This window comes from Struthio camelus, chromosome 3 (assembly GCF_040807025.1).
Source record: "Struthio camelus isolate bStrCam1 chromosome 3, bStrCam1.hap1, whole genome shotgun sequence".
NCBI lineage: Eukaryota > Metazoa > Chordata > Aves > Struthioniformes > Struthionidae > Struthio > Struthio camelus.
The window spans coordinates 86,836,477-86,861,806 of record NC_090944.1 but is presented as its reverse complement, the minus strand read 5'-3'; the positions used below and the strand labels follow the sequence as shown (position 1 = coordinate 86,861,806).

General features: G+C 35.2%; 1 protein-coding gene across 6 annotated transcripts in view; it reads right to left on the bottom strand.

Annotated features, from left to right (window-relative positions):
• The window catches only part of QKI (QKI, KH domain containing RNA binding), a 172,098-nt gene that overhangs the window by 121,328 nt on the left and 25,440 nt on the right, over nt 1-25,330 (bottom strand). For all 6 annotated transcript variants that reach the window (XR_011140282.1, XR_011140281.1, XM_068938926.1 and 3 more), the window contains exon 2: nt 8,458-8,600. Coding sequence is in view for 4 of the 6 variants with exons in the window: in XM_068938926.1 (XP_068795027.1) it covers nt 8,458-8,600 (143 nt within the window). In the remaining 2 variants the exon portion in view is untranslated. The remainder of the gene's footprint in view (nt 1-8,457; nt 8,601-25,330) is intronic.

Below are 25,330 nucleotides of genomic sequence, written 5' to 3'. Positions count from 1 at the left end.
TTGGCCATTTTTAATGTCAGAAATTGAACAGTTCCATTCACCTTCTAAAAACTGTTACAAACATGGGCAGTAACCTGCAAAATCTTAGCCAAGAACTGTAGAAGCACATGTCAAAAATGCAAAAGATTTCAAATTATAACCCTTTGAATATTTCCTTTATTGCTTTAAGACCCAATCCACCTTCTTTTTTTGAATAACTTTTGCTAAAAGCTATTACATTACTAAACCTTAACTCTTTGCTCTATCTTCAAGAAGTAATACATAAAAGACAAAAGAGATGAAACTGAAAAAAGCCTGAAACACCTTGGAAACTCAAATTGATCAGCAGCTTTTTAAGGGTAAAAGTCTCACTACATATGCACTATATAATCGTGAACACTTATATCAAGTTCGCCCAACTTAGTCACATCTTGGTGTAATTCAGCCAGCGTGAAGTGGCACAGAGCAGCATGTTAAGACTAGTATCACAATTACGATGGCATCCTTGCCTACCAAATCATATTGAAACTCTTATCTCAAATATTCACAGTTACAGTACTACCAAGATCTCAGCATACTACATTTGGATTTCCCTTCTGACTAGCTCTTGGCTTTTCCAAGAGCTTTTAACAGTAAGGAGACAAAGAGACATTACAATAATCAACAGTTCTGTGATGACCACCCTCGCAGTTTATCACTGGAGACAAGCACATCTCACATTCATTGCAACAAAAGAGCAGCTACCTCATATCAAACACTGAAAAAGACGTAAGAAAGGCAGTTAACCATAAAAGTTTGGTGCGCTTTAGGATCACAAGCTCGTTTACCTGTCTCACCTAACAGGTATCTCCATATTCTAAAGTTCTTCCAGCCCTGTTGGAATTACAAAGCCATATTTCCAGGTCTGTCTTTTAAGTTTTCTGGAGGGAAGCAGCAGTGTCTGGAAAGGAAATCCTTCAGAAAGACTTTCATAGTCCCCTTTACAAGCTTCACAGTCTTAAGGACAACAGGTATTTGAACTTGCGGAAAAAAAGATAGATAGGAGGTATTATTTGGGCCTGACTAGCTGGTGTTAAAGATTTGAATAGATCAAAGTCCAAGAAATATCGCTTTAGTATGTGTGTTGTGTGACAGTAATTTTATTTAACTTTTCATACCAGTTACATTCACTTTAAAAATAATAGCAATCAAATACAATAAGTCAAACTCAAACAATTAGGATAAACTGTAAGATCAAAAGTTTAATACGCTGATCTGAGTAACAAATACATCCTTGTCAGGACTTAAGATACATTAACAGCAGAACAGTGTGTTATTTACACTACTCACTATATCACGTTTGTATTGCTGCTGCAAATGTATCTACTTCATGCATCATTCACTTGTTTGAGACCGTCTGGATTCGGTACGAAAAAAAATTGTCTGAGGAACTGTTGCATATTTAAAACAATTTTCAAACATAACTCAGCTGACTATCTTCCCAGACCAAGCAGTCCCTGCACCACTGACAGCAAGGTAAAGCCCTCAGTGTCCTTAAACTCGACACATATTGATGTTTGTAATTAAGATAAAGTTGAATATTTAGGTCAGCATGTTCTGTTTAAAACCATATTCCTAAGGTACAGTTGTCGAGTTTATGCCTGTACTCCAGCAAAATAGATGCCCCTTTGAAAATGTATCTATCAACCTAAACAAAATTAAGTGTTAGGTGGATAAGCGTACAAAATTAGGATAGGCAAATGAGCCTTCTCTGAAGGACAGAGGACACTATGCTATATAATAACAGACAATTAAAATGAGTGCAGTGAAGCTGCAAAAAGGAACAGAGTGCTCATGAACCAACATTATCTTCCCTGAAATACTGAATGTACATTAAAAAAATACACATTTTGTTTCAAATAAGTTTAATTTCAAAAGGAATCCAAACCTTCATGTAATAATTGAACTATGTTAAACTGCTCTTTTAGAGGGAAAATATTCATACACAAACTTAGAATTGTATACGAACACTATGCCAAAGTGACTGAAATGAAATAACTATGTCAAAATCCTCTTCTAACTGTCTCTCTAAAAATTAGTAGAAACTAACTGAATAAACTGAATAGGTCCATACAATGGATGAACACTTACTAGCCATACAAACTCAGAATCTCCCATACAGAGATCTCTATTGAGATAGCATATATCTTTTATTGTATATCCAAATGTTCAAGTTAAAGTAATAAGAAAAAAAAAAAAAATCAAACAGTTCCTAAGCTATAAAACAAAATACAGAAGAGGAAAACAAAGGTCTAAGCAGAAAGTTTACTATGTTAGATTTTTGCATACAATGTCTCTCAACAAGAATGACGGCGAAAGAATAAGTAAACGACCAACCTGAGGAGATATAAGTACAGAAAAGGACAATCCTGTTCTCCTGAATTATGGATAAAATTCAAATAAGAGATGAATGATATAAACGCAACATTACATTGAAGACTTTTCCTTGGCAAGTCATATACACCTTTTAAACGTATTAATGTGCTTTCTTAAAAGGTAAAGTGCTTTTTATTAAAGTGCACCACAAAGGCTTGCAGATAGACTTATTCCAGTAATAACCAGCAGACCTTTTAATATTGAGGATATGCAATCTCATTTTTACCAGAGTGTATGATTTAAGAGAGATGCAAGAAAAATACCAGACTGATATTTAAATAGCACTCAAAACCACTTTTAGAAGCAATTCAGGATGCAGACTCAGTGCTTCTTGTCCTGGTGAAACATGGCGAAAACATTATTAAGGAAAACTTGAATTTCCCTGACCTTCATAGGTGAAGCTATGCAACTCACACTGTTCTCTAACAGGAAGGTATTGAATGACTTCTGCAAAGGCAACTTCATAAATCTGAGTGTACAAACCGTAATTCCTAAGACTATGGCGCTACTAAAAAGGAGGAAATATCTAATACGACTTTTAAAAGCTTACTGACCACTAAACATGCAAAAAAACTGGAGAAGAAAGAGAGTATGGTATTATAGTTGCCAGATTAAGTTTCTGGGGAAATTACAGCAGCTTAGTGTTAAAGGTCTCTCTTGTCAACTGAAAACTACCAAAGAAAAAAGTTTTTAAAAGTTAAAAACAACTTGGCATTCTCAAGAAAAGGATTTTCTCTGTACTTCCTACTGTCTAAAAGAATACTGTACTACTTAACTACAGACTTCATTCTTCCAGACTCATCTTTAGCTCTCTGAAGAAAATAGAAGATCTGTTCTTGACTTTGCACAATTAAGTGCATCTTCAGAAGATTCTGGTGCCTAAACAAGAATCTGCAAATACACATATATTTTAAGCAGAGCTCTATCTTCAAAATTAGAAGTGAGAAATAGAGGCATCTGGTAAGCAGCTCCATAGAATCAAGGCATAAATAGCCATTACTCAAAACTAGGCTGGCCAAAACAAGATTTCATAAAAGGTAGATAGTTTTACCTTTCAACATTTCCATCTAATTTCTAAGGCAAAGAGAGAGCAAAGAAGGTCAGCCTACTTTTCACTACTTTTTAATAAGCCTGCAATACAGTGAGTAAAACACATCTCCCCTTTTTCAGTGCTGGTAGATAAGTGCTGTATTTAAGTTATTTAAACTGCCTATTGCACTGAAAGCAAATGTATTGGCACATTCAAATATGAATCATAGATTTTGTTAATAGGAACAGTGAATGCGCATCCCATCCCACGTGAGTCATGTGCTGACATTAAAATATGTTCTATTAACAGGCATAGTTTTAGCCTTTAGTAGCGTACTTCCATGTTTATCCCATTCCCCAGTCGTAGTTAAAGTGCACAAGATGTCAATTCACAAAAAACTGCCCTGCAGTTCAGCAGGTGTACATGAACATGTATACTCAACACATACATAAAATTTTCCTGGCAAAAACATCACGCTGAAGTACTTTCTCCTCTCAATATAAACCATTCTTTACTGTGACAGACATCTGAACGAACAGACGGAGGAAAAAAAAAAGAAAAAAAAAAATCACTGAAAACCAAAATCCACATTCCACAAATTTCTCTGCCCCACAACACACGCCAGCCTTCCACTATGGGTCTGAACTAAGATATTTGCACACAACTTTTCTGTGTTTCTTAACTCTTGCAAGAGCTAGTACACAAAACACTCAAGTAGAAGAACTGTGGGAAAATATTTCAAATAAAAGGAAGCATAGACAAAATGACAAAACAGTTACAGTTGTACTACATGTTCAACTGTAGTCACAGAATTCTAGAACACTCAAATAAAAGAGGGTATTAAGATGACAGCGCTGATGAAATAAATTTTCTGTTGAAAGCCTAACTACACAGACAGTTACTACGTTTATGCACCAGTGAGAGACCAGCATTATGAAAGGCACCATGTGCTAAAACAAGCATTACAGATGTCGACTACCAGGTTTTAAGCTGCTCTTCCAAAAGTTCAGCTGGACACAAGCTTTGCCACCTCAAATTTATTAAATGTCAAAGTTAACCATTTTGAGCAGGATTAATTTATTCTAAATAGATAAAATCTTAGCTATTTTATCTACAGAAAAACATAGGTATCTATGAACTGTCTAGACTACTTCTCTAGATGAACAACCTCCTCCAGCATTTGAGTTCCTCCCCGCACCACCGCCTTCCTCCTCCACGGGTACAGCAGGCACTCAAATGTCCAGCACTAGCTGTCTATGTTAGATTAGAGAGCTTTTACCTTTAGGAGCTGGAACTGGATAATTACTAAACAACAAAAACACTACTTTCTAGAAGAAGTGTCATATACACGCAAACAATATGCTGGACATCACCAAAAGTGTAATCCTACGATGCTAATCTGATGAATTTATTAATATGAGTATCACCATAACAAGCATTAATCCTAACAAATAAGTTCAACTTGCATATTGTTATAGGATGCAACTTATTTCTTCTCTCAGATTTATGAACTTACTTTGAAAAATATTAAGGGAAATACTGTTCCTAGCCAAAGTGGACGCTATTACCTAGCCTTCACTTTTCTTATCCTTACCTTCTATACTTTCAGGAATATGGAATTTCTGCAAAAAGCCAAAGGAGAGAAATTCAAAAGGAAGAATGAAACTGGAATGCTAGCAGATAAATGGCTAGGTAATCAGTTTTTTAGCTTAATTTCACTCAGTGCTTGAAAAGTTCAATGACGAGAAAGTAATTCTGTCACATGGACTTGATATGGACTAAGTTTGTCAATATTGCTGATCTGATGCTGAACCTGCAAGATTACTATCAGAGACTGAAGAACAGGATTATCTCCAATGTTTTCTAGACTCTCTTCCATCCTTTTGTCTCCTTGGATAAAGCATGCTCTGGATATTCGACAGGCTTATTTCTGAACAAAACTATTATGACATCTGTCATCTTTCAGCAAGATGCTACCAAAAAAAGAAAAAGGACACAAAAAAACAAAACCACCACAAGTTCTTGACTGTGAATTAGAATTCAAAAGAAACTTCTCTTTCAAAGGTTGAATCAGATGGTCAGTAATGGAAGCACGTCTAATAAAGCATAAGATACAAGGAGAAAAAAAAAAGCTTCATACAATTATTAAGACAGGTCTTCATTTTACTGTGACCTTTTTAATCATATCCATTCCCCTACCATTTGCAACCAGAGCACATAAAACCTCTCAAATATGTAAAGTTCCAACTCAAAATTAACTTCATTTTTTACTCTCACTACTTCTACTGGAGCGCTGTTCCAAATACCTCCTTCAGACTGGAAGTTAGTTAGTAAACTATTTTAGTTGTTTCTCACTCGTTTGTTCTTGTATCAGTAGTTGACCTTTTCACCAAATATTCCTCCAACCCTGCTGGTTACTTTCTAGCCCAAATTTATTTACAGAGAAGAGTTATATTCCCTCTTGGCCTTCCTATTGCAAAGGAAAACAAAATCAGCTCTTTTAGCCTCCTTTCATAAGCCTGTTTACCACTAGGGAATGAAGAGCCTAAGTGAAAGAATCAGAACAATAAATAAAGAGGATGTTATCATTTTCCTAATCCATATTAGGGATGCTATTAAATTTTGATATTGCCAAATTGAAAAAGGATTTAAATGTTTTGTCAGTAAGTTCCCCACAGTAAAATGAATCCCTGTGTTCATCATTCTGTTCTACTAATTAAACAGTTTTAACTAAAATGGTCAGAAAGTATGCACAAGCTGTTTATTGCTGCTGGCCTTTGAGCTGCAGTATACTCAAAGGACATGGTACTTTAAGATGCAATAATTACCGAGTTCTTACATTTTTACTGAAGAGGCACAGAAGAGTTCCAACAGAGATTTTCACATTAATCAGAGCTAACAGGGCACTTATTAATAATAAAGTCATGATTATAATAGAAAAAACATTTATTCAGTCCAACATTTGTTTCCAGGAATTGCTTAAATTGATATCAGACAAAGTTTAGTCTCAGCTCTTTTGGGAAATTCAAGAAAATTAATCATTTATTTGAAGCATAAGAAATGCTAAAGAGCATTAACTATTCACCAACAAACAGTGCAAGAGTGAGTGAGTGAGTGAGTGAGTGTGTAAGTAAAAGCTGGATTAAACTTATGGTGGACCATTTTTGTGCCTCGTGATTAATTTAGGATTCCGTGCATAAAATTATGCCATAGTACTATTTCGTATCCACAACACTCAGGTAACCTACATGCTTAAAACTATAAATTAAAAGCATTTACCAGAATAAAAGTTTATTAGAAGATCATAAAAGCTTAATGATGTTTATTTTTGCTTTTGTCATAAAAAAAGATCTACATCAGAAAATAATCTCTGGATATTTTTCTCCTAACAATCTTTAAGTCTTATCAAAGACTGTCAGTTAGAATGAACAAAAGTGACAGAGTTAACTGGATCTATTTGATACAAACTCTCTCTGATAATCTGTACAGTATGTCTCCCTATATCTGAACACAATTAAAATCAGTGTTGGATATGAGTAAGAAGTTTCATGCAACATTATGTAATTACAATTGCTGTCAGTGAAACAGTTAATTTTACTAGTGAATTTATGAGTGAACATCCAGACCAACTGGCCTGGATTCAAGGTGGGATATTCTTTTTGCAACTTTCAGAAAAGATACTAAACAAAGGAAAAAAAGAAAGCTGAACACAACTGTTACTGCACCTAATGGCTTGTTCTAGTTACTTAACTAATTATTTAGACTGCATAGGTGCCATGCTGAGTAGCTAAGAACAATACAGACAGGTGGGAGTGCACAGGGAACACTGGGCTTGGCCCCTATGAAGTCAGAATTGCAAAATACCACCACACTCAAATCTGTCCAAAAACCATATTCATCTCCTAAGAGCTGAAAGTGAATCTAAAAGCATCTAATAATACACCTAGCACAGCTGTAAATCATCTCTGTGAGAAGTGAAAAGGGAGAGGAGATATTTGTCTAAACATGCACTTCTAATAATGACTTGCATTTAATATTTTCAGTAGAGTATGACATAATGAGTTTATACTTAGAGACCTGTATGTTCTAAGTAGCATTAAAATAATACATCCCGATTTGGAGAACTTGATCTAATAACCAAACAGAAAAAGCCATAGGAAACCAGACACCATATACAAACGTTAGTTCCTTTTTTGTTGTTTTGTCATTTCTTCCATTTTATACCACTTCAACGTGCAACTATCTCATGTGAAACCTGCATCCCTTTACTGCAACAGGACCTCTAAATTCTGTTACGGAGTAGTAATGTAGTTCCTTATTTTGTCAGTGAACAATGAAAAGCGTTGGGGTACATTCTGACAGGACATATTTTTCTGAGTCGTTTCAAGAAACCAGTCAGAGTAGAGTTCTAAATATTTCTTCTAGTTAAATGAAACAACTCTCCCTCAAAAAGGCAGGTGTACAACAGATCAGATCACCTACGGAACCCATAACTGTGGCAAGCAAGCAAGGAGCTTAACTTAAGGGGGGTTGGGGGGAGAACACAAATAAACACATTTGTATACAGAACAGAAGCGATTACACAGGTATACGACAGACAACACTAAAGATTTTAAGTACAGACTAAAGGGTCTAAAAGCGTGCTACTACTGAACCTTAGAGATATATTTTTTAAGAGGAAAGTACATTGTCCTACCAACTACTTCCTCCATAAAATGCACTCCACAGTGATTCAACACTGACAGTACTGAATGAACAAGATAAACATATTTTAAGCAGAAATTCTGATCTTAGAGCTTCTGAATTATAATCCATACTGGTTTGTTATTTAACATGACCTTCTCCCACTCACCTTTTGCTTTACTACATATTAAGCCACCATGTACATACACTGCTTCCTAAAGAAATGTCTTACCTTGTTAAAAGCAATTCAGTGTGATCCAAGGGTAGCATCACATGAAATTTACATTCAGAGGACCACAGGATTAAAAAAAAAAAAAATTACACATTTAGGAAATGAAAGAGATACTTACATCTGGATATTCTTTTACAGGCACATATAGTTTCTCTTGTAACTGTACAATAGGTCCCACAGCATCTGGTAATTCTGCACTTCTCTTCTCCGTACTACCATTTAATGTGTCATTATACATGTCTTTCCGTACTCTGCTAATTTCTGTGGGGGGAAAAAATGTATGTTAGATATTCAACAAAGCACAGTTTATAATCTTGTATGACAGTTATTTCTCTCTAATCTTTCCCAAAACTTAATGCTGTTTTCTTCCCTTCATGAGCATTATGGCAACTTGAAACAAAAAACATACTCTGTTTATTACATTGCAGGACCATCCTAAGTGTCTTCTCCATGTCTGGAATCTTGCTGCCTACTCATCCTGTTTATGGAAGTCCACTATTCAAGTAAAAATTATCACCTGCAACACCTGTGAACACTCAAAAAAGTTGTTTGTGTGGTTTAAAAGGTAAAATAATTAACTGTAATTTTATATAAGTACAGTAAAGTTGCTAGAAAAATAACAAAACATAAAAATCTGTATCTAACATTAAAAAACACAAAAATGCACATATATAGTAATATTTGCTATGAAATCAACTATAGCATCTGGAAATGAAATGGTGCATTCCTCGACAATGAGGAATCTGATAGCTCAAGGGAGCAGTTATTGACTGCACAGACTGACAACAAAACCGTAAATATTGTTTTATTGACTGACTGTACTCTGATGATGAAAAAAGCACAAGAATGATATCAGAGATCTAAGTCAGTGTGTGTAAGCATATATGTAGTACCTAAAAACAGTTTATAATGCATGCATACATGTATATATATGTATATACACACATATACACACACACAAATATTTACACATACACCCCAATAATATTAAGTCCACTGCAACTAGAAACACAGCGCTGAAAAATATGAGTAGTAAGAGCCAGTTCAGATCCAGAAGGGTTTTATTAGCTACAAATAGTCACCATCAGCACCGGATCTGGATTCTTTCACGTGGACTAAGACTAAGGGAAACCAAACCAGTTCTACATACAGCTACTACACATGCTGAGATTTGTCAGCCAAGACTTGATACTGCATTGAAATAGATGACTAGACCTTACACAGCAAGGTCTTACACAGCAATATTCATGTGAAAGTGTGTATGATAAACTGATCAGCTTGTGTCCACTAGTCCCCAAAAAGTCAGATAGGAATGACAGTAGTCTAATCCCAATCAAGATTACTATTTTTCCAAAGTTATACCACCTGTAAAGAAGTAGGGACAAGTACGAACTATACAATTCTGTTTCATTCCATCTCTTTCCATTACATCGGTCTGATGGGTCATGACACTGAAATTGCAATCAGCATATCAGTGCTTTATCTCTGTACACCTTGAGTTGAAAAGATGACTGGAATTACTGAACTAATTGAAATAACAGTTCTCAAGGAAGGGTCTGTGGTTGCCCCAGATTAGAAAGACAAAATTACGCTTGCTACTAAACGTGTTGACGGAACTTCAAGAACAAAGCACAGATGCATATGATTTTCCTGCAAGGAAAATTTTCACTCCCATCACCCCAGATCCATCACTAGAATCACCAAGGACTTCCATCATTACATAGGAGCATCATATAATATGATTTTTGAGATGCAAAGATGAATGTTAAAGTAGCTAAAAGGCCAAATTTGCCACAGTCTTCCAAGTTTGCTGCAATAACCAAATAATTTACAATGTAAGGAAGAAATAAAGAATAGATACTAACGCAAGACAAAAAAAATCCACACACGATCAAAAGGCTACAAAAATGATGAAAACATAATTAAAAACTAGTGAAAATAAAAACTTATAATGTTACAAGCTTTGTGAGCAAACATGGCTGGATCTAATGAACCTTTTAATAAATTAAAAATCTGAAGGTTAAGTCTAAAACCAAGATTACTATATAGACTTTATTCTCCAGTCAAATATAGGCTAGGGACCTCTCATTCCTCAGCTTTCTGTCCTTGCTGAGGAGTTCAAAGGATCAATGAGACTTGAGAAAATTTTATTTTTACAGGAAAGCTATGGACTTAACTTCCAAAATAATTACACAGTACAATTTCTTTTTCTTTAGGGAAGGTTCACTTAATTATCTTAAAAAAAAGTTCTCACCAATACTGTCAACTTACCATACATTTTCCACTAGTCCACAGATTTTCCTACTACTTTATTATAAATTAATGAATAATTCCTCTGCATTACCAGGGAATGTCATAAGCAGATTTATAAACACGGTTTCTACCAATTACACACGTATTGCACATCTTGAGATATTACTTTTGATTGCAAAATGCCTCTAGTAGTTATAAACAAAGTAATTTAAAAGAGATTAGATAATACAAACCCAGATAAATTTCACCACACTCCAACTTAATATGAGAATGGACAAAGTTTTCTCTTATTTAACCAAAAACTCTATCAAGACATTACACTTCATTTCTAGAACTGTTAAAGGAGTATTTAAATCACCGTTATAATCTGGGGGGAAACCACAGTTCATAACTTACAAAATCCCAGCTAGTATAAAAATCTCTCAACAAGTTTATTCCACTATCACTGAAAAATTACTTAGAAATAACGTATGAACAAAGTTCCAAACTGAAAACTTTAACATTTACAAAGGCATTGTTATCAAAACACCAACTTTAACTGTATGAAAGCATGGGCTGTAAATTCAAAACAGAAACCAATTCAGTCTTTTATTCAGAATCATTACAGTTACTTTCAAAATGTTCAGAATTAAAATGAAACTGAAAATAGAAATTTTATGTTTTCATCTGACCACAGGAAGTCACACAAATGAGAAGTCACTTTAAACTCCAGCAGCAAACAAGAGAACCTCCTGTTTCATAATCACTGTTGTTTTCTGTCAAATGATTTATACTTGAGATTCCACCACTTGGAAAGCTGGAGGACAAGGAGACCTCAAATCTGATGAATGAGTTTATGCAATGGAGCAGTTTTGGCTTTCAACTGAGTTCTTCTAAATCATTCTAACAAATTTATTCTGCATATTCAAGAAGAAGTTGTTGCTCCACTGGGATCTAACGTACACATTCATGTAGGCTACAGAATAACTTGGTGGTTAACACCTGCTTAGAACGAAGAACACAGGTTTTTGTCATCCTGTAAACATTGTCCAAGATAATAAAAAATCCACAGCTTCTTCCATCCTGACAGTTTTGGCAACAGGCACAAAATTCTGTGAACTGCAAGCAGTATGTATACTGGCTTCAATATCTAAAGAAATTCTTTAGTACATCTTTTTGAACAAATATTATTATATTTTGGCGAGCTTTGTTTTCTTTTCACTCTCTTCAGATTTTCCATTAACTTACAATACACTGAAACACAGGCTAGGCAGTCTGCTGGAGTACTGAAGCATAAATAGTATACAGTCACTGTTATTTATATTTGGCAGCTACAAGAGTGGTTGCATTAAGAGTTTCAGTCTCAATTTCATCATTCATATATAATATAAACACTAATATTAGATGCCTTTGATTTTATAGAAAAAAGTCTCTTTTAATATTTCCCTTGCAAATACTCATACGTCACATTTGTGACGCTGTAGAGCCACACAGGCAGTGCACACATAGGTAGTATAAGTTGATTTGAGGACTACCACTGAATTCTCGTCTTTGTGAAATCCATTCTAAAACATCTATCACTCCTCAAACGTTATATGAAGCTAAGACAACTACTAAGTCAGGACTTCATACTCCACTACGAGCCAGACACGTGAAATTTATTTCTCTTTGCTAGGTTTTAGTCCTCACTCCTACATTCAAGCCACTATACCCACTAACAGACATCAGTATAGGGATAGTCCAACTACTTCAACTCAACATTATCAGTAACTTCCCTTGAAGTACTATGGTTTCTTCTGCTCCTTGACACTTTTCACTCTCTTTGCTCCTAGAGATTTCAGAAGACAGATTCGGAAGTGACAGATGAAATAAAAAGGGTGTGTTTATTCTATTTATTCTTCAATTGCTCATGAGGCCTCCAAAATCTTTTTGCAGAATATACACTCTAGGAGCTTCTCATTTCACTCATCTTCTGTTTAGAAGAACTGAAGGACTATTGCTTAAACTATAAAACAGAGAGGTCAAACCTCAAATTTAGTCATTCACTCTCGTCTGCTGATTTCCTTAATTGTCCATACTATTAGCCTTAACTATGGACAAAGCACAAGCCATCTTCCTTCCCATCTTGTGAGCCCAGTCTATCACAAGCACTCTCCCAAATATTCAACTTGGTAACTTATTCAGTTGTATCATACACGTGCCGGTCATTTCCAAATTCTGCTGAATCTTTTTTCACATCTTCAAGATCTTTTTTCTTTTTATGACTAACAGCAGCTTTCTCAGACACTTGCTTCTTTAATCACACCTCTTCTCTCAATAGCCTTCAAGTCCATACAAAAATACGGAATTTTGATGATGTAATCTTTCCTTCTGGTGTCTCCATTAAACCAATTTCAAGCTTCTAGTCTTTTGAGTATCTTGTAACTTTGCCAATCATTTTAAGTATTTACATGCATCTATTGAAGTATCTACTTTTGTATTTTCTGCAACTCCAACAACAGTTTATCAGGAGTGCAGGAAAATTCCAGAGAGCCAATTCAGTACCATATCAGAAAAATCTAAAAGCGCTACTCTCATTACCTCTAGCAAGTATCAGTCTTAACTCTGTTTTGAAATACTCAAAATCTGAGGATAGACATAGTACAGAAGTAGGAACATCACATCCTGAGAACATACCTTTTTATCTTCATTATTTCATCTCCTTAGCAAAACAAAAATAGAGGAACTTAAGTAAACAGCCTTTCACATTGCTTGTTACACTCTACCATTTATAAACGTCTTGTCTTCTTTGGCATGCCTCTCCTGAAATAACTCTTTCAGAGTTTGTACACAAGACTTTAGCCTCTCTCTCCACTTTCATGTTTCCTTACTAATTCTTCCACACTGATAACTCACAAGAAGCAAACTGATTTAAAAATAAGGCAGGCTTTACTTTCAAAGTGAATGTCTAAGCACAGTTCTAACCACTTTACATCTATCTTAACGCTGTAGTGGTAATTATGTTCTATAACACTCCAGGGATTTAAAAGAGAGTCACTAAAGAGAGATACTTAATTATAATAGCTGATATGGCGAAAAGAAAAAAAAAGAAAAAAAACCACAGAGCAGCTTCACCATACCTCCAGCCTGCGAGCTCTGCAGATTCAGTAATAGGCCTCTTTTTGAAAAGTCTTAACTACCCACCTCTACCGTAGGTAGCAACAGGAATGTGCAAAAATAACCTTTAACAATAGTGTGGTCTGTACTTATAAAGTTTAGCAGTAAATCACATATTGGTTTTGCTCAGAGGAGAGTGAGGGAGGAACAAACTCAAAAAGACAACAAATGAGTTTCAATATAATTATCTTCTTCCATCTTAAAATTACATGAGGTAGTCATTTATGATGGTGAGGGAATGTATTCTGATCCAGGTGAACGTTTTTCTTCCTGTGTCCGTGGAAACTATGCAAGTAATCTTCTGTTTTCTTCATCTACCAATAGCCCTTTCAATTTCTAATACATTTCTAAGACATAATCTGAAGCAGGGCACACTGGTTATACTGACTGCATTTGTCTACAGATATGTACCTTCTGGACTTCTTCACGACACTTATGACAGACTGTTCTTCCGTCTTGAGTACATGAAGGACGGTGTTCAGGTGAATGTTTGCGATCATAATAAAAACCATCAAAAGTTTATTGCCTCTTGGTTGTCAATTGTCATTCTCTTAGAAGAAGTAACAATCTGCACATGTCTTTAGGACTGCTAGATTGCAAGGTAAAATGAGTTTACATAAACCTCTTAGCAAGCATACTCAAAGTAGGAAACCACTGAAAAGATTCAAATTCTTCCTCTGAAATCACTTCCAAACTTGTAAAACATCTTATCTGCAGTGCCTACAGCTAGACAGCTTCTCAGTAGGAAGGCTTCTACACTGGAAAGTTTTATCTGTTGAAAAAAGCTCAGATTTGGACACTGTATTTCAACCAACAGATTCCTCATTGCAGTTTAAACCAGAACTAAGAATCTGAAGAAATTAAACTGCAACAATCTTCTGAGGTTAACAGTTTGCTCCAATCACAATTTAAATAGAGCTAATAAAATGATGCAACTCAGCCCATGACCCTTTTCTGAGGCCTAATATAGCAAAAGCCATTAATATACAGCATTTAACTCTTTATACTGATGAAAAGAGCCACTGTCTGTCATAAGAGCCATTTATCTATCGTTCTTGATTACGATACACAGTAAATGGGGTGGGGAATGAAACAACCCAATAGTCACAGTTAGTAATAGATTCAGAACGGAAAAAACACCAACCACCTTATAACACTAGTCACTGTGCTTCCTTAAAAAGCAAAGCCCCATACACTGGAAGATGCTCAGTCATAAGCTAGTTCCCATGAAAAATTAAATAAATAAGCAATCTTTTTTAATTCAAGGAGGTACCTTTAAGAGGTATGGTAAAAAAAAAAAAAACAGTAATGTTCACATAGATAGAAATCTTTAAGGTGCCTGTATATCAGTGATGCATAGAATATTCAGTTTCAGTTTTCTACTTCCTCACACAAATCAAGTTATGCTTGAAATACCAAAGGCAACAAACTTTTACATACAACGTAAAATTTTACGCAGTTTGATAGGAAAAGTTCTTTCAAGTAATTTGGTTCCTATAGATCATGACACTAAAAAACAAGCTTAAATAATGCTTTCAATATTTCCACAACAATTTCTGGGAAAAATGAAGACTTCTGAAAGTTATCAGAGAAGACTTGAATAGTTCCACTCAAAATCACAAATTCACTGAGCTAGGGGAGAGGGAACAACTGACTCAAATCCTTTCTTATTTTTTGTCATTAAGTTTGAATTTTAATGTTACATGCAGCAAAATGTGCAGGAAAAGTTAATATTATAAAGCATTTTTACTGCACACAACACTTGCTGCTGGACCATCAATTCAAGAATTTAAGTGGTGTTCTTGAACAACTAAATACATTTTTTCTAATTCTTTTGCATTCAGATAGGTCCCCAAACTGGTAAATGAACATTACAACATTCAGATATAGACTACCAGTTTGGAGAATCCAAATCCATTAAGCTTGTGTCCAGGATTTATCCTGGCAGAACCCATTCCCAGGCTAAGTTACCAAAAAATTTAAAAGATAAACAAAAACTATTAGCACCAGACAACACTGCCTGAATCCTCTCAACACTTTTAAAGCCAAAAGAATTCTATCCCTAACATATTCAGCAATTCCAAGGAATTTCGTATACTGACTGTATCTTTCCTCCAGTCTTCAAGCGTGCTGCTTTAGAGCAAAGCTGGTAAAAGACGCAAGTCTTCCTAAGAGAAGTGTTTGGAGAAAATAGAGAAACAAACACAAAACTCTAAACAGAGTTCAACATAGGGGCAACTGTCCAATCACTGCAACCAAGCAGTAGTGGGAAAACAGGTTAGTTTGGTTCTATCAGGTTTCAAAAGAGATGTCCTTAAAAACAAACATAAACAAAGAAAAACCCTACTGCTAAACACTATAAAAGAAAGTCATATAAACAAGAACTCATATTTCTTACATTTCTATAGATACTCTGCCCTTTAATGAGCACCCCCCCACAGTCCTCAAAATAGTGGTGTTTCAGACTTAAACTGTCAAAGAATTTCATGGCCCACAACCCAGTTCCCCTCCTGGCCCCTTTGGTAAGGGAAATTTGATTGGGCTGGATGGCTTTTACTAATGGTAGAGGCAACCATGCTTACTAATTATACATTAGACATCAGGCCAAAATGATAATGAAGAAGCAGGAGCATGCAGTGTTTTCTCGAGACAGAAACAGGTTAAACAGCTCATTCAGCAAAAAGGATTTGACCCCAATGCCCTAAAACACTGTTGTTCAAGGAAAACTGAATTATCTAATCTACTCCTTTCACATACTAAATTGATCAGCACTTTCTCACAGATTCTTATTCATTGCTTTTGAGAGTTCTGAACATGGCCGTTGAGAATATGGAATACAACAGTCACGCAGCAGTCTCACCAGAAGAAGTGTTTGCATTTGAGATTTCAATTTATCTTTTACTGCCTTGGTAAAATTCTGGTGTCTTCTCTTTTGTTCCTCTGGGCCTAATCAAAGCAGTACTTTAGATGATTAAACTGTCAGTCCAATGATTAGTGGACAGCACTTTCAGTGACTTGTCAGCGCTCTTAATATCAAAATTCAATCACTTCCTTTGGAAGAGCCTGCAGAACTCCTTATGTTTTGGGCAGTTTAAGGTTTGCATCAAACTGACTTCAAAAACAAATAGGACATACTCAGTCTGTTCTCTTCCTATAAATGTCAACAGAAAGCTTTCAAGTGCTTTATTATTCGTGGAACATTGTAATTCTTGCTTTTTCTAATCTAGCACTGTTAGCATGTTTACTTGGCAAAGAAATAGTTGTTTTTATTCATCACAATTTTAACAGTCTTCACCATTAACGCCACTGCTCCCTGCTGCTATTGCTGATACAGCAGCAATAGCAGCATTAGCAAGGAAGTAAGCCACATCATTTTTAATATTGTGCCACATGGACCTGTAGCCTGCATGCACCATCACTATCCAGACTAAAATGATGGCAACCATCTACTCTACCCACTCCTCTGCTATTAATCAGTGAAATGCCTGAGCATTAGGCAAATAAGATTCCTATAATCTTTCCTTCACAAAACAATGCAGACTGAAAATTGAGATTTAGACAAACAGGATTAAGCACCAAAGCTGTGAAAACCATGTTGCAGAAAACGGACACTACAGTTCTGGGAAATTTTCAAACATCTGCAGCTTTGGTTCATAGCGTGACACTGAACTTTGACACAGCTAGCTGGTAAAGTTAAAACAGCCTTATGCATTTGCTTCTACTTACTAAAACTTGTATTCATGTTATTTAATATGATGGAATATAAGAACAGTCACAACAGGTCTGATAGAAACTCCCTCAACCCCATCTTATCTCTGATAGTGACAAGCTATAAACATTTAAGAAAACAATATACAAAGAAGATTAAGTATAATCTCCTTTCCTTGACAAACTCTAAAAGCTATATACGTGCAATGAAGTGCTGTGTCTCCTCATAACCCAGTATTATGCTCCACAAAAATTAAAAATATCTTTAATAACATCAAAATCTGTTTAAAAGCTTCTAAAAGAATAGTTAAAAGAGCCCTCCAGTTGTCTAGTAGTCATCCTCAACTAACATCATAGCAATGGATGCAACACTATCCATTCACATTTAAACGCATGTCTTTGTAAAACTGAAAGCTTCTTGATGTGAATAATTAGCTGGTAGATAGAAAATAGCAAGTCTAAACTAAACTTTCAAGGGTCAAGGAAATTCAGTGTTTTACAAGTCAGTATTAAAAGCAGGAAAATAAAACCAGTATATTCCCCTTTGCTTATTTAGATATGTTAGCATTAGATCAAGCTTATATGATAACTCATTAAAGCACGTGAACATATACTATTTCCCTTGTTATGAAATTTCCTGACAACATGGGTTAGATTACCACTGGAAAATTTTTGGGAGTGTTTGAAACTGTTAGAGTCCATCAACACAACAGCATGATCACTGAAGTGGATTTGGATGAGCACATTTGTAACAGGCTAAAGCACAACACTCAAAAATCTTCCTCATCAGCTCCTTTTGCAACAAAGTTGTCAAAATACTTGGTTACAAGTAGCATGGTTACATGCTCATCAAGCTGCTAAAATTATTCTAGATTTTTTAATACCCTGTAACTGGAATCACCTGTTTGGCAGCTAACCATAATAATTGACCTGAATGTCTTTGGTACAGGACAGCTGCCAGTAATACATTTCTGTCCGTACTACTAATGGACTAACTTCTGAGAAAGATGACAGACAGGAGCCATCTATTCCAAGATACTTATACACAGCACAACAATACTAGCTCAAATGAACTTAAGTTTATGTTTTTAATTCTTCAGATGCATATCTTTAGCCAAAAAATCCTTTTCTCTTGGTTTACCGTCTTTGTTTTTCAAACTACTCTTCGTGAACAATTTAGATTGACTGGATTTTAATGGGCTTTCTCTACCTAGAGACTAACTGAACATCTATATCCCTGGAAACACCATTCTCTTCCCCCATCCATTCATAACAAAGCCAATTGTTGTCCAGTTTCTACGAGTGTCTTCAGCACATGAAGTAAATTCTTCTTATATTGAACAACAGCTAATGAAATCATGCAATAGGAAGCTCTCTGGTTAAAGCCAGAACTGCATTAATTAAGTATACTAAACACTTCAGGAAACAATAGCCTAATCCACATCATACTTCATTCTATATCAGTTAAGAAATCCCATACACTACGCTATTCATGGATATGGGTAAGGAATGGTTATAAGGCAAGATGCTATTTCACAACCTTTTAAATTAGAGCCTGTCGGATTTTTAACAAAGCCCCAGTTGAGGCCCTCAAAAATAACCAGTTTTGAAATTTAATGAAGAATGGTGCCTTCTAAACTTCAGTTTTCCTTGGTCTTGAGCTGAGAAGAAAATAAATAGTGAAAACTACTTACAAAAACTACTTCAAAGAATTAAATACAAGCATAAGATTCCTTCCTGCTTGATGGGTCTTAAAGCTAACCATTTAAAAAGGGCCACATAAAGCACATGCAGGTTATTTCTTCAACCTTTTGGAAGCTATCCACAACAGTGATCAAAAGAGTTAGAAAACATAAAAAAAAAAAATCCAATAAGTAATGCACTCTTTCTTTTTTGTATGAAAGGAATGGGGTTTTTTTTTCTTCCATGATCATCCAAAAATAATTAATTATTTTCCACTAACGCAGCAATGTTGTGGGAGTCTTCTTTCCAATTAACAATTGTTTTTATTCAGGCCAAAGAAAATTTCCCATGTCTTCCACATGCAAAGGCAATCTAAGGGAGCACAAAAGCTATTATAAAGTATTTCTGGAATTGCAGGGAAAAATTGAGATGCCTATCCTATGTTGTCTACCAACTGCTCCACAGAACTTGGCCTCAGTCTTCTTGTCAGAAAATGGATCCTGCTATAGTATATGTACACAGTGAGCACCTGACACATTCAAAAAAAAAAAAGTTGCATACATGGACCATAGATCTTTGGTAGTGAATAAAACTTGATTAATCAACATTAACTCATCAGTCATGAAGCATGAGCATTATATAGTCTTTAGAAGATAATTATACTACACTTGTATTGAGATGTTGATAAAGAGACTTTATCATTGCAATAGTCTCAGTAAATATATCATACAAAGCTGGATTTTAGCATTCACTTTCTGTTTCTAAGACAAAAGCTGCAAGCATCAGTTAACAAATGAGAAGTTGACCTTACGCTGCAATATAACAAGCACCCCCCCCAAAAGAGAGAGAGAGAGAGAGAGAGAGAGAGAGAACACACAAACATGTCTATCATGAGAAAATGATTTAGTTATAAAATGAACATCTCTAATTCTAAACTGCCAGCATATAAAAACAAAGCCTTTCCAGTATTTATAAAAGCAATCATATTCTACATATGTGCTTCATCCAAAATCTAATCTATTTGAATAGAATGGACTTGCTTCTCTCATTCCCCGTTGATAACACACTGACAGTAATACAATCCCACTTTTAAAAACGCTGCTACCTATTACATGGTTTTGCTTTATGCTGCCCTACCCCAGGATAAAAATGTGGTGTTTTCAGCACCTTGTTCACCAGACAGAAATTAACAAGTTTTGGCTGCCAATTACCAACACTGACATCGACAAGACAGTCACCCACAACTGTTGCATCTTGATGATGTCTTTAGTGTCAGAAAAATGCATCAAGTAACTTCAAACAAACTTTGGTACTGTAAGATTTCCCAGTTCAGCAGTATATATACAACATCTCTGCTGAACCACAAGAAAGCCTTTACTAACCAAACACAGGCAACATCATAGCTTAAGAAATTTGATAAGGCAGCTGACCAAACGACAGCCCAAGTATTACTCATCTGTAGTAAAAAAGACTATGTATGTCCAAAACATATTTTAGCTTATATTTAACAAATCACAAATCTTAATTCAGACAGCTATCTAGTAATAACCAATTCTCAGTATAGCAGCAGTCAGATATTCCTGGGTGTGATAAGCTGACCGAGATTTAGCCATCCTGTTGCTAATGAACCAACATACAAAACTGTTTTAAGGTTCGGTTTTAGTAAATGGAGAATACTTTTTAAGAGGGGAGAGCCATTAAATCAAGTCATAAGCTTTGCTCAAAGAGAAGAATAACAAATTTTTTTTAAGATTAGATTTCAAAATAGCTGACTTTGGTGAAGTCGGTGAACTTGATAGCAAAATCATCCCAATGGCAGAGGTCAAAGACAAATGTTAGAAACAGAAAAAAAATTTGAAACTCTCAATTTTAAGTGCAGTAACCAAACACATACTTGTGCAATATAAGACTCCAAAATTTATTTTGACAAAAAATATTCCAACCAGGCTCACTAGTCCAATTTCATTACTATGCTGAATTTCAGAAATTCTGAAGAGCTACTTAAAACACAGGAGTGAAAAAATCTATAAAACATAATAAAGATTAACCAAAATTATGTTGTGCTAGACTAACCCAATCACTTTAAGAGAGTACTGAATAAAAGAGAGCAGTGCTAACATGGGCTTCATATGCAATACTCCCCATGGAATTTAACTAGAAAAATGGGTATTCCTAGAAAGGGTATATAAAGAATAAGCTAAAATACAGCGTAAACAGCTCTGCCAAAAGTAGAACTATCTAAAAAGAGATTGATCAGAGGTGAAGAAAAACCTCATACAGGATGAGCTAAATGATCTCTAAAAATGAATCAGTGGAATATTCAGTATTCTTTTTGAAAATGACAGGACCAAAATCCTGTGTCAATCACACATCAACTAGGAAGGATCAATCTGAGACAGCAGTGGAACAGTAAATATCTTAACTGAATCAGCTGTCTAAGGCACTTTCAACAATAAATAATTGCATGAAGAACTCAGCTAGAACGTTATATACAATTTTGGTCAGCCACTTTCAGAAAGCAATACTCAGATTATGGAAGGGTATTAGAATCACGTAGAAATGGACAGTCACCCACAAGAGAAAAATAAGAGACTGGCTTTAAAAGAGATATGTATAGGACAGGATTGCTCACTGTCAACACATTGACAACAACCACGTGAGGAAGAAGAGTTAGGAGGGCAACATTTCCTCTAAAATGAAACAGATGGAAACTGGTAACATTAGGAGAGAGAAACTTTCTAAATTTCTGAGAAACAAGATTCTGAAAGAGTCCACCATTGAAGGATATGAGGTAGGAAAAAATTATTAAAAATCACAGCTTGATTAGTTTTCAAACAATATGTATAATATATAGCTTGAGTTACAAATTCATGAGCAAGACAGTCTTCAAATTATGCCAAATTAGACAGGTAAAAAAAAAAAAAACCAACTCTCTATACAAATGCTTTAATCAAACTGCTGTGCAACCCATGCTCATCGTATGTACATCAAACTTCAGTTACTCCACAACTTTTTATTTCAAATATCAGTCTTAAAAAATGCATTAAAAAAATCTATATATGCTAGTAAGTACAGATTTTTCCTTTATCATAAATCATGGTTTATTATACAAGCACAATCAGTGACAGACCTTCACATGTGAGAAATTTAACCACTAAAAATGTTAGTAACATCATTACTGCAGGACTAAATACTTTAAAACAAGGTGTTAAAAAGAGAGGGAAAAGAAATGCCTGTATTTATGCCAGGTAATGCAGACAGAAAATAGCATTAGCTAAAAACTATCTTCGAGTTCTTCTACTACAACTGTTAAACAATTTGAATGTCATGTTGAGTGATTAAGATACCCAGTCAGCATTGAAATACTGCTCATTTTTCATTGAGCTAGAGAAAAAAAGGAAAAAAGTGTACATCAATTCATTGCAAACATATACACCTGAATAGTTTTCCAAAACACAAAAATACCTACGTAAACACAGTTCTCCAGGGAACTGAGACCTGGAAACAAACTACATCTTACATTCAATGACTATGGTCTAACTTCAAGTTTGGGGGGGGGGGGGGGAGGGGGAGAGGGGGAAGGATAGGCTAATGCGTGCAATTGTGTTATTTAACTAAACTTGAGTATTTTTCCAGACATGAACATGGGTTAAACTGAAGAGACATTACTATAGTAATCTTACTGTTATCCATCCTTTTGTACTGTGCATTAGTTCAGCCATCTGACTCAACATAATACCAGGAGGCAGGAAATTAGCAAGGCAACTAGCTCTTTCTAACCGTGCACACTCAGCAAAATTTTAATGAAGAGAATGAATTACCACTAAAACATCAACATCTGATAATGTGAAAAAACAAGAACACTGCTACCTAGGTTTCACTAGCTTTTATTTGCCCCTTTTTACTTGTTTTTATTCCACATGGTGGATGGAACGTTCAGTCTAGTTTGCAGCTGGATGTTAAGCATATCAAACTCTTAATTTTCAATAATAAAGCTCTTCAATCACAGAGAAAATAACAACCCATATATACACACACACACATCATGAAATCCCACTGGCTGTTAGACATATGTGTAGATTAAGAAACTGTCTTCCCCTTATGTGAAAAATAGCTACTCCTCATTTTACAAGGGCTACATTGTTATCTGGTCCGTTACTAAATACATTCTTATTTGAATGAATATAAGACAGAACCATGCTCATTCCCTTCAATCAATTTACTCTGTAAATAGAAATAAGAATAATATCACTAACCAAATATTTATTTACATCCATAACTACTCAGAACAAACTAGACTAGGCTGGGCCTACCAGTCATCCTTCTTTTGCCTTTTACATACAGTACTTGATTTGCACATAGCATCAGACCAACATCAGGCAGATTTGCAAGTTGAAATCTTGCCTTAGTAAGTGAGGAAGTCCTTTTCAAAACTACCCTCAGAGTATTTCAGGCAGTACAAGTCAAAACTACCCTGAAGGTATTTTCATAAAGATACATCACTTACAGGTACATCAGAGGTAGCTTATGCACTTCTTTGCCACTAGACTGGCATGGTTATTTAGGCTGTGACAAGAGCAATCAAGCAAAAACTAATGAAACAAAACCCAAAATCTTTCCTCAAAGACATTCAACTGCAATCTCCTCAGGAATATGAAGAGATTAAAATATTAATTAATATTAATTTCTCTTCTTGAGAAATTACTGATGACTTTTTATATTCAAGCAATTTAACCATCCTTAGAACTATTACAATAGAATAATATGACCTTGATTCCAAAATACACAGCAAGGATACCATTATTTATTGAAGGGAAATTAATCTTCAAAATTCTTAGATTCAATTATTTTTATTACTAATTAGTAATAATAATTATTGTTAGATATTTAAATCCTGCCTTGAGACAAAGCATCAACAACAGATGTCATTTTCAAGAATAAGCACAATGTTTCTTTCCATGTAAACAAATATACACTATCTTGGTCAATATCTGACCATTTCACTAAGTAATACTGCCTTGCTCAGCACCAACAGCTGCTTTCTAAAAAGTCTAAAAAGAATCTCACTTTGTTCATAAAGTTCTACTTCTTCCCAATCTCATGAAATAGTATCAAGAATACAGAGTGTGCTTGCAAGTATGGTAGGTTTTTTTGTTTGGTTGGTTGGTTGGTTTTTTTTTTTTTTTTTTTTACAGATACTCAAGACAATTGATCCTAGAATGCACATTCCAAGCTTCAGTATTGGTTAAAAATGCTCAGTGCACACATTTATCTTAGAAGCTGAAAAGTGAATACACTTACAGCATACTTTGGTATACTTTACCAGTAAAAAGAAATGTAAGATTTCATGATGCAGTTGAGGGCACAAGACTGTTTCAAATACATTCAGTTCCTTTAGGGAATAAATCTACTCCAGTTAAAGGCACATTGCGGGGGGGGGGCGGGGGGAACGGGACCTTTTTGTTTGTTTCGGTGGATTCTTTTTTGTTTTGTTTTCTACAACAATTTTACTTCGAGATAGCAAAATCCAGCACAATATACATCCACAGCATAACACAGACACAGATGTGTTAAGCAATATATTTACCATAATTGATAAGTTTCCAGGTAATTGTGAATAATCATCAAGCAAGATGAGATCATTTTTTATCCTCCTTATCTCTTTCTTACTTCTATTGTAAGCTCATCACTGTTCAGTAAGTTACCTGTCAGATAAATTCACCTACGTTCTGTAGCAAGACATTAGGATACTGTATCTTTCACAAAGAGAGATCTAGTGCTCATTCCTTTGTAAATAAAAGCAACTAGGAGAACTGCTACCTGAGATCGCTGCATCAGAAAAATCATTCTTCATGTGAGGAAAAACAAGCAAGTCCTTACCTGTGAGCATCTTATGGATCAGTTTTACAGCCACAAAACAACTGTATTCATATCTTGCAACTTCTTAAATTCAGCCAGCTAGATCTAGCTGGCATCTTTAGATTCAAAGACCTCTGCCACATGAAATAAGGTATTAACTGACAGCAGAAAAAAATACTGTCCACCAGCACAGGAAGAATGAGACAATTTGCCTCTGCGTTTCAGAGATGCTTACTGACAGCAAAGACATGGCAAGACTCCAAAACTCTGGCTTTACTCCAGGCTCTGGAAAGCAGTTTCCTCTAGTAGACATATGCTTTTGCCTGATTTCCTCCTCCAGAACTATCTCCTAC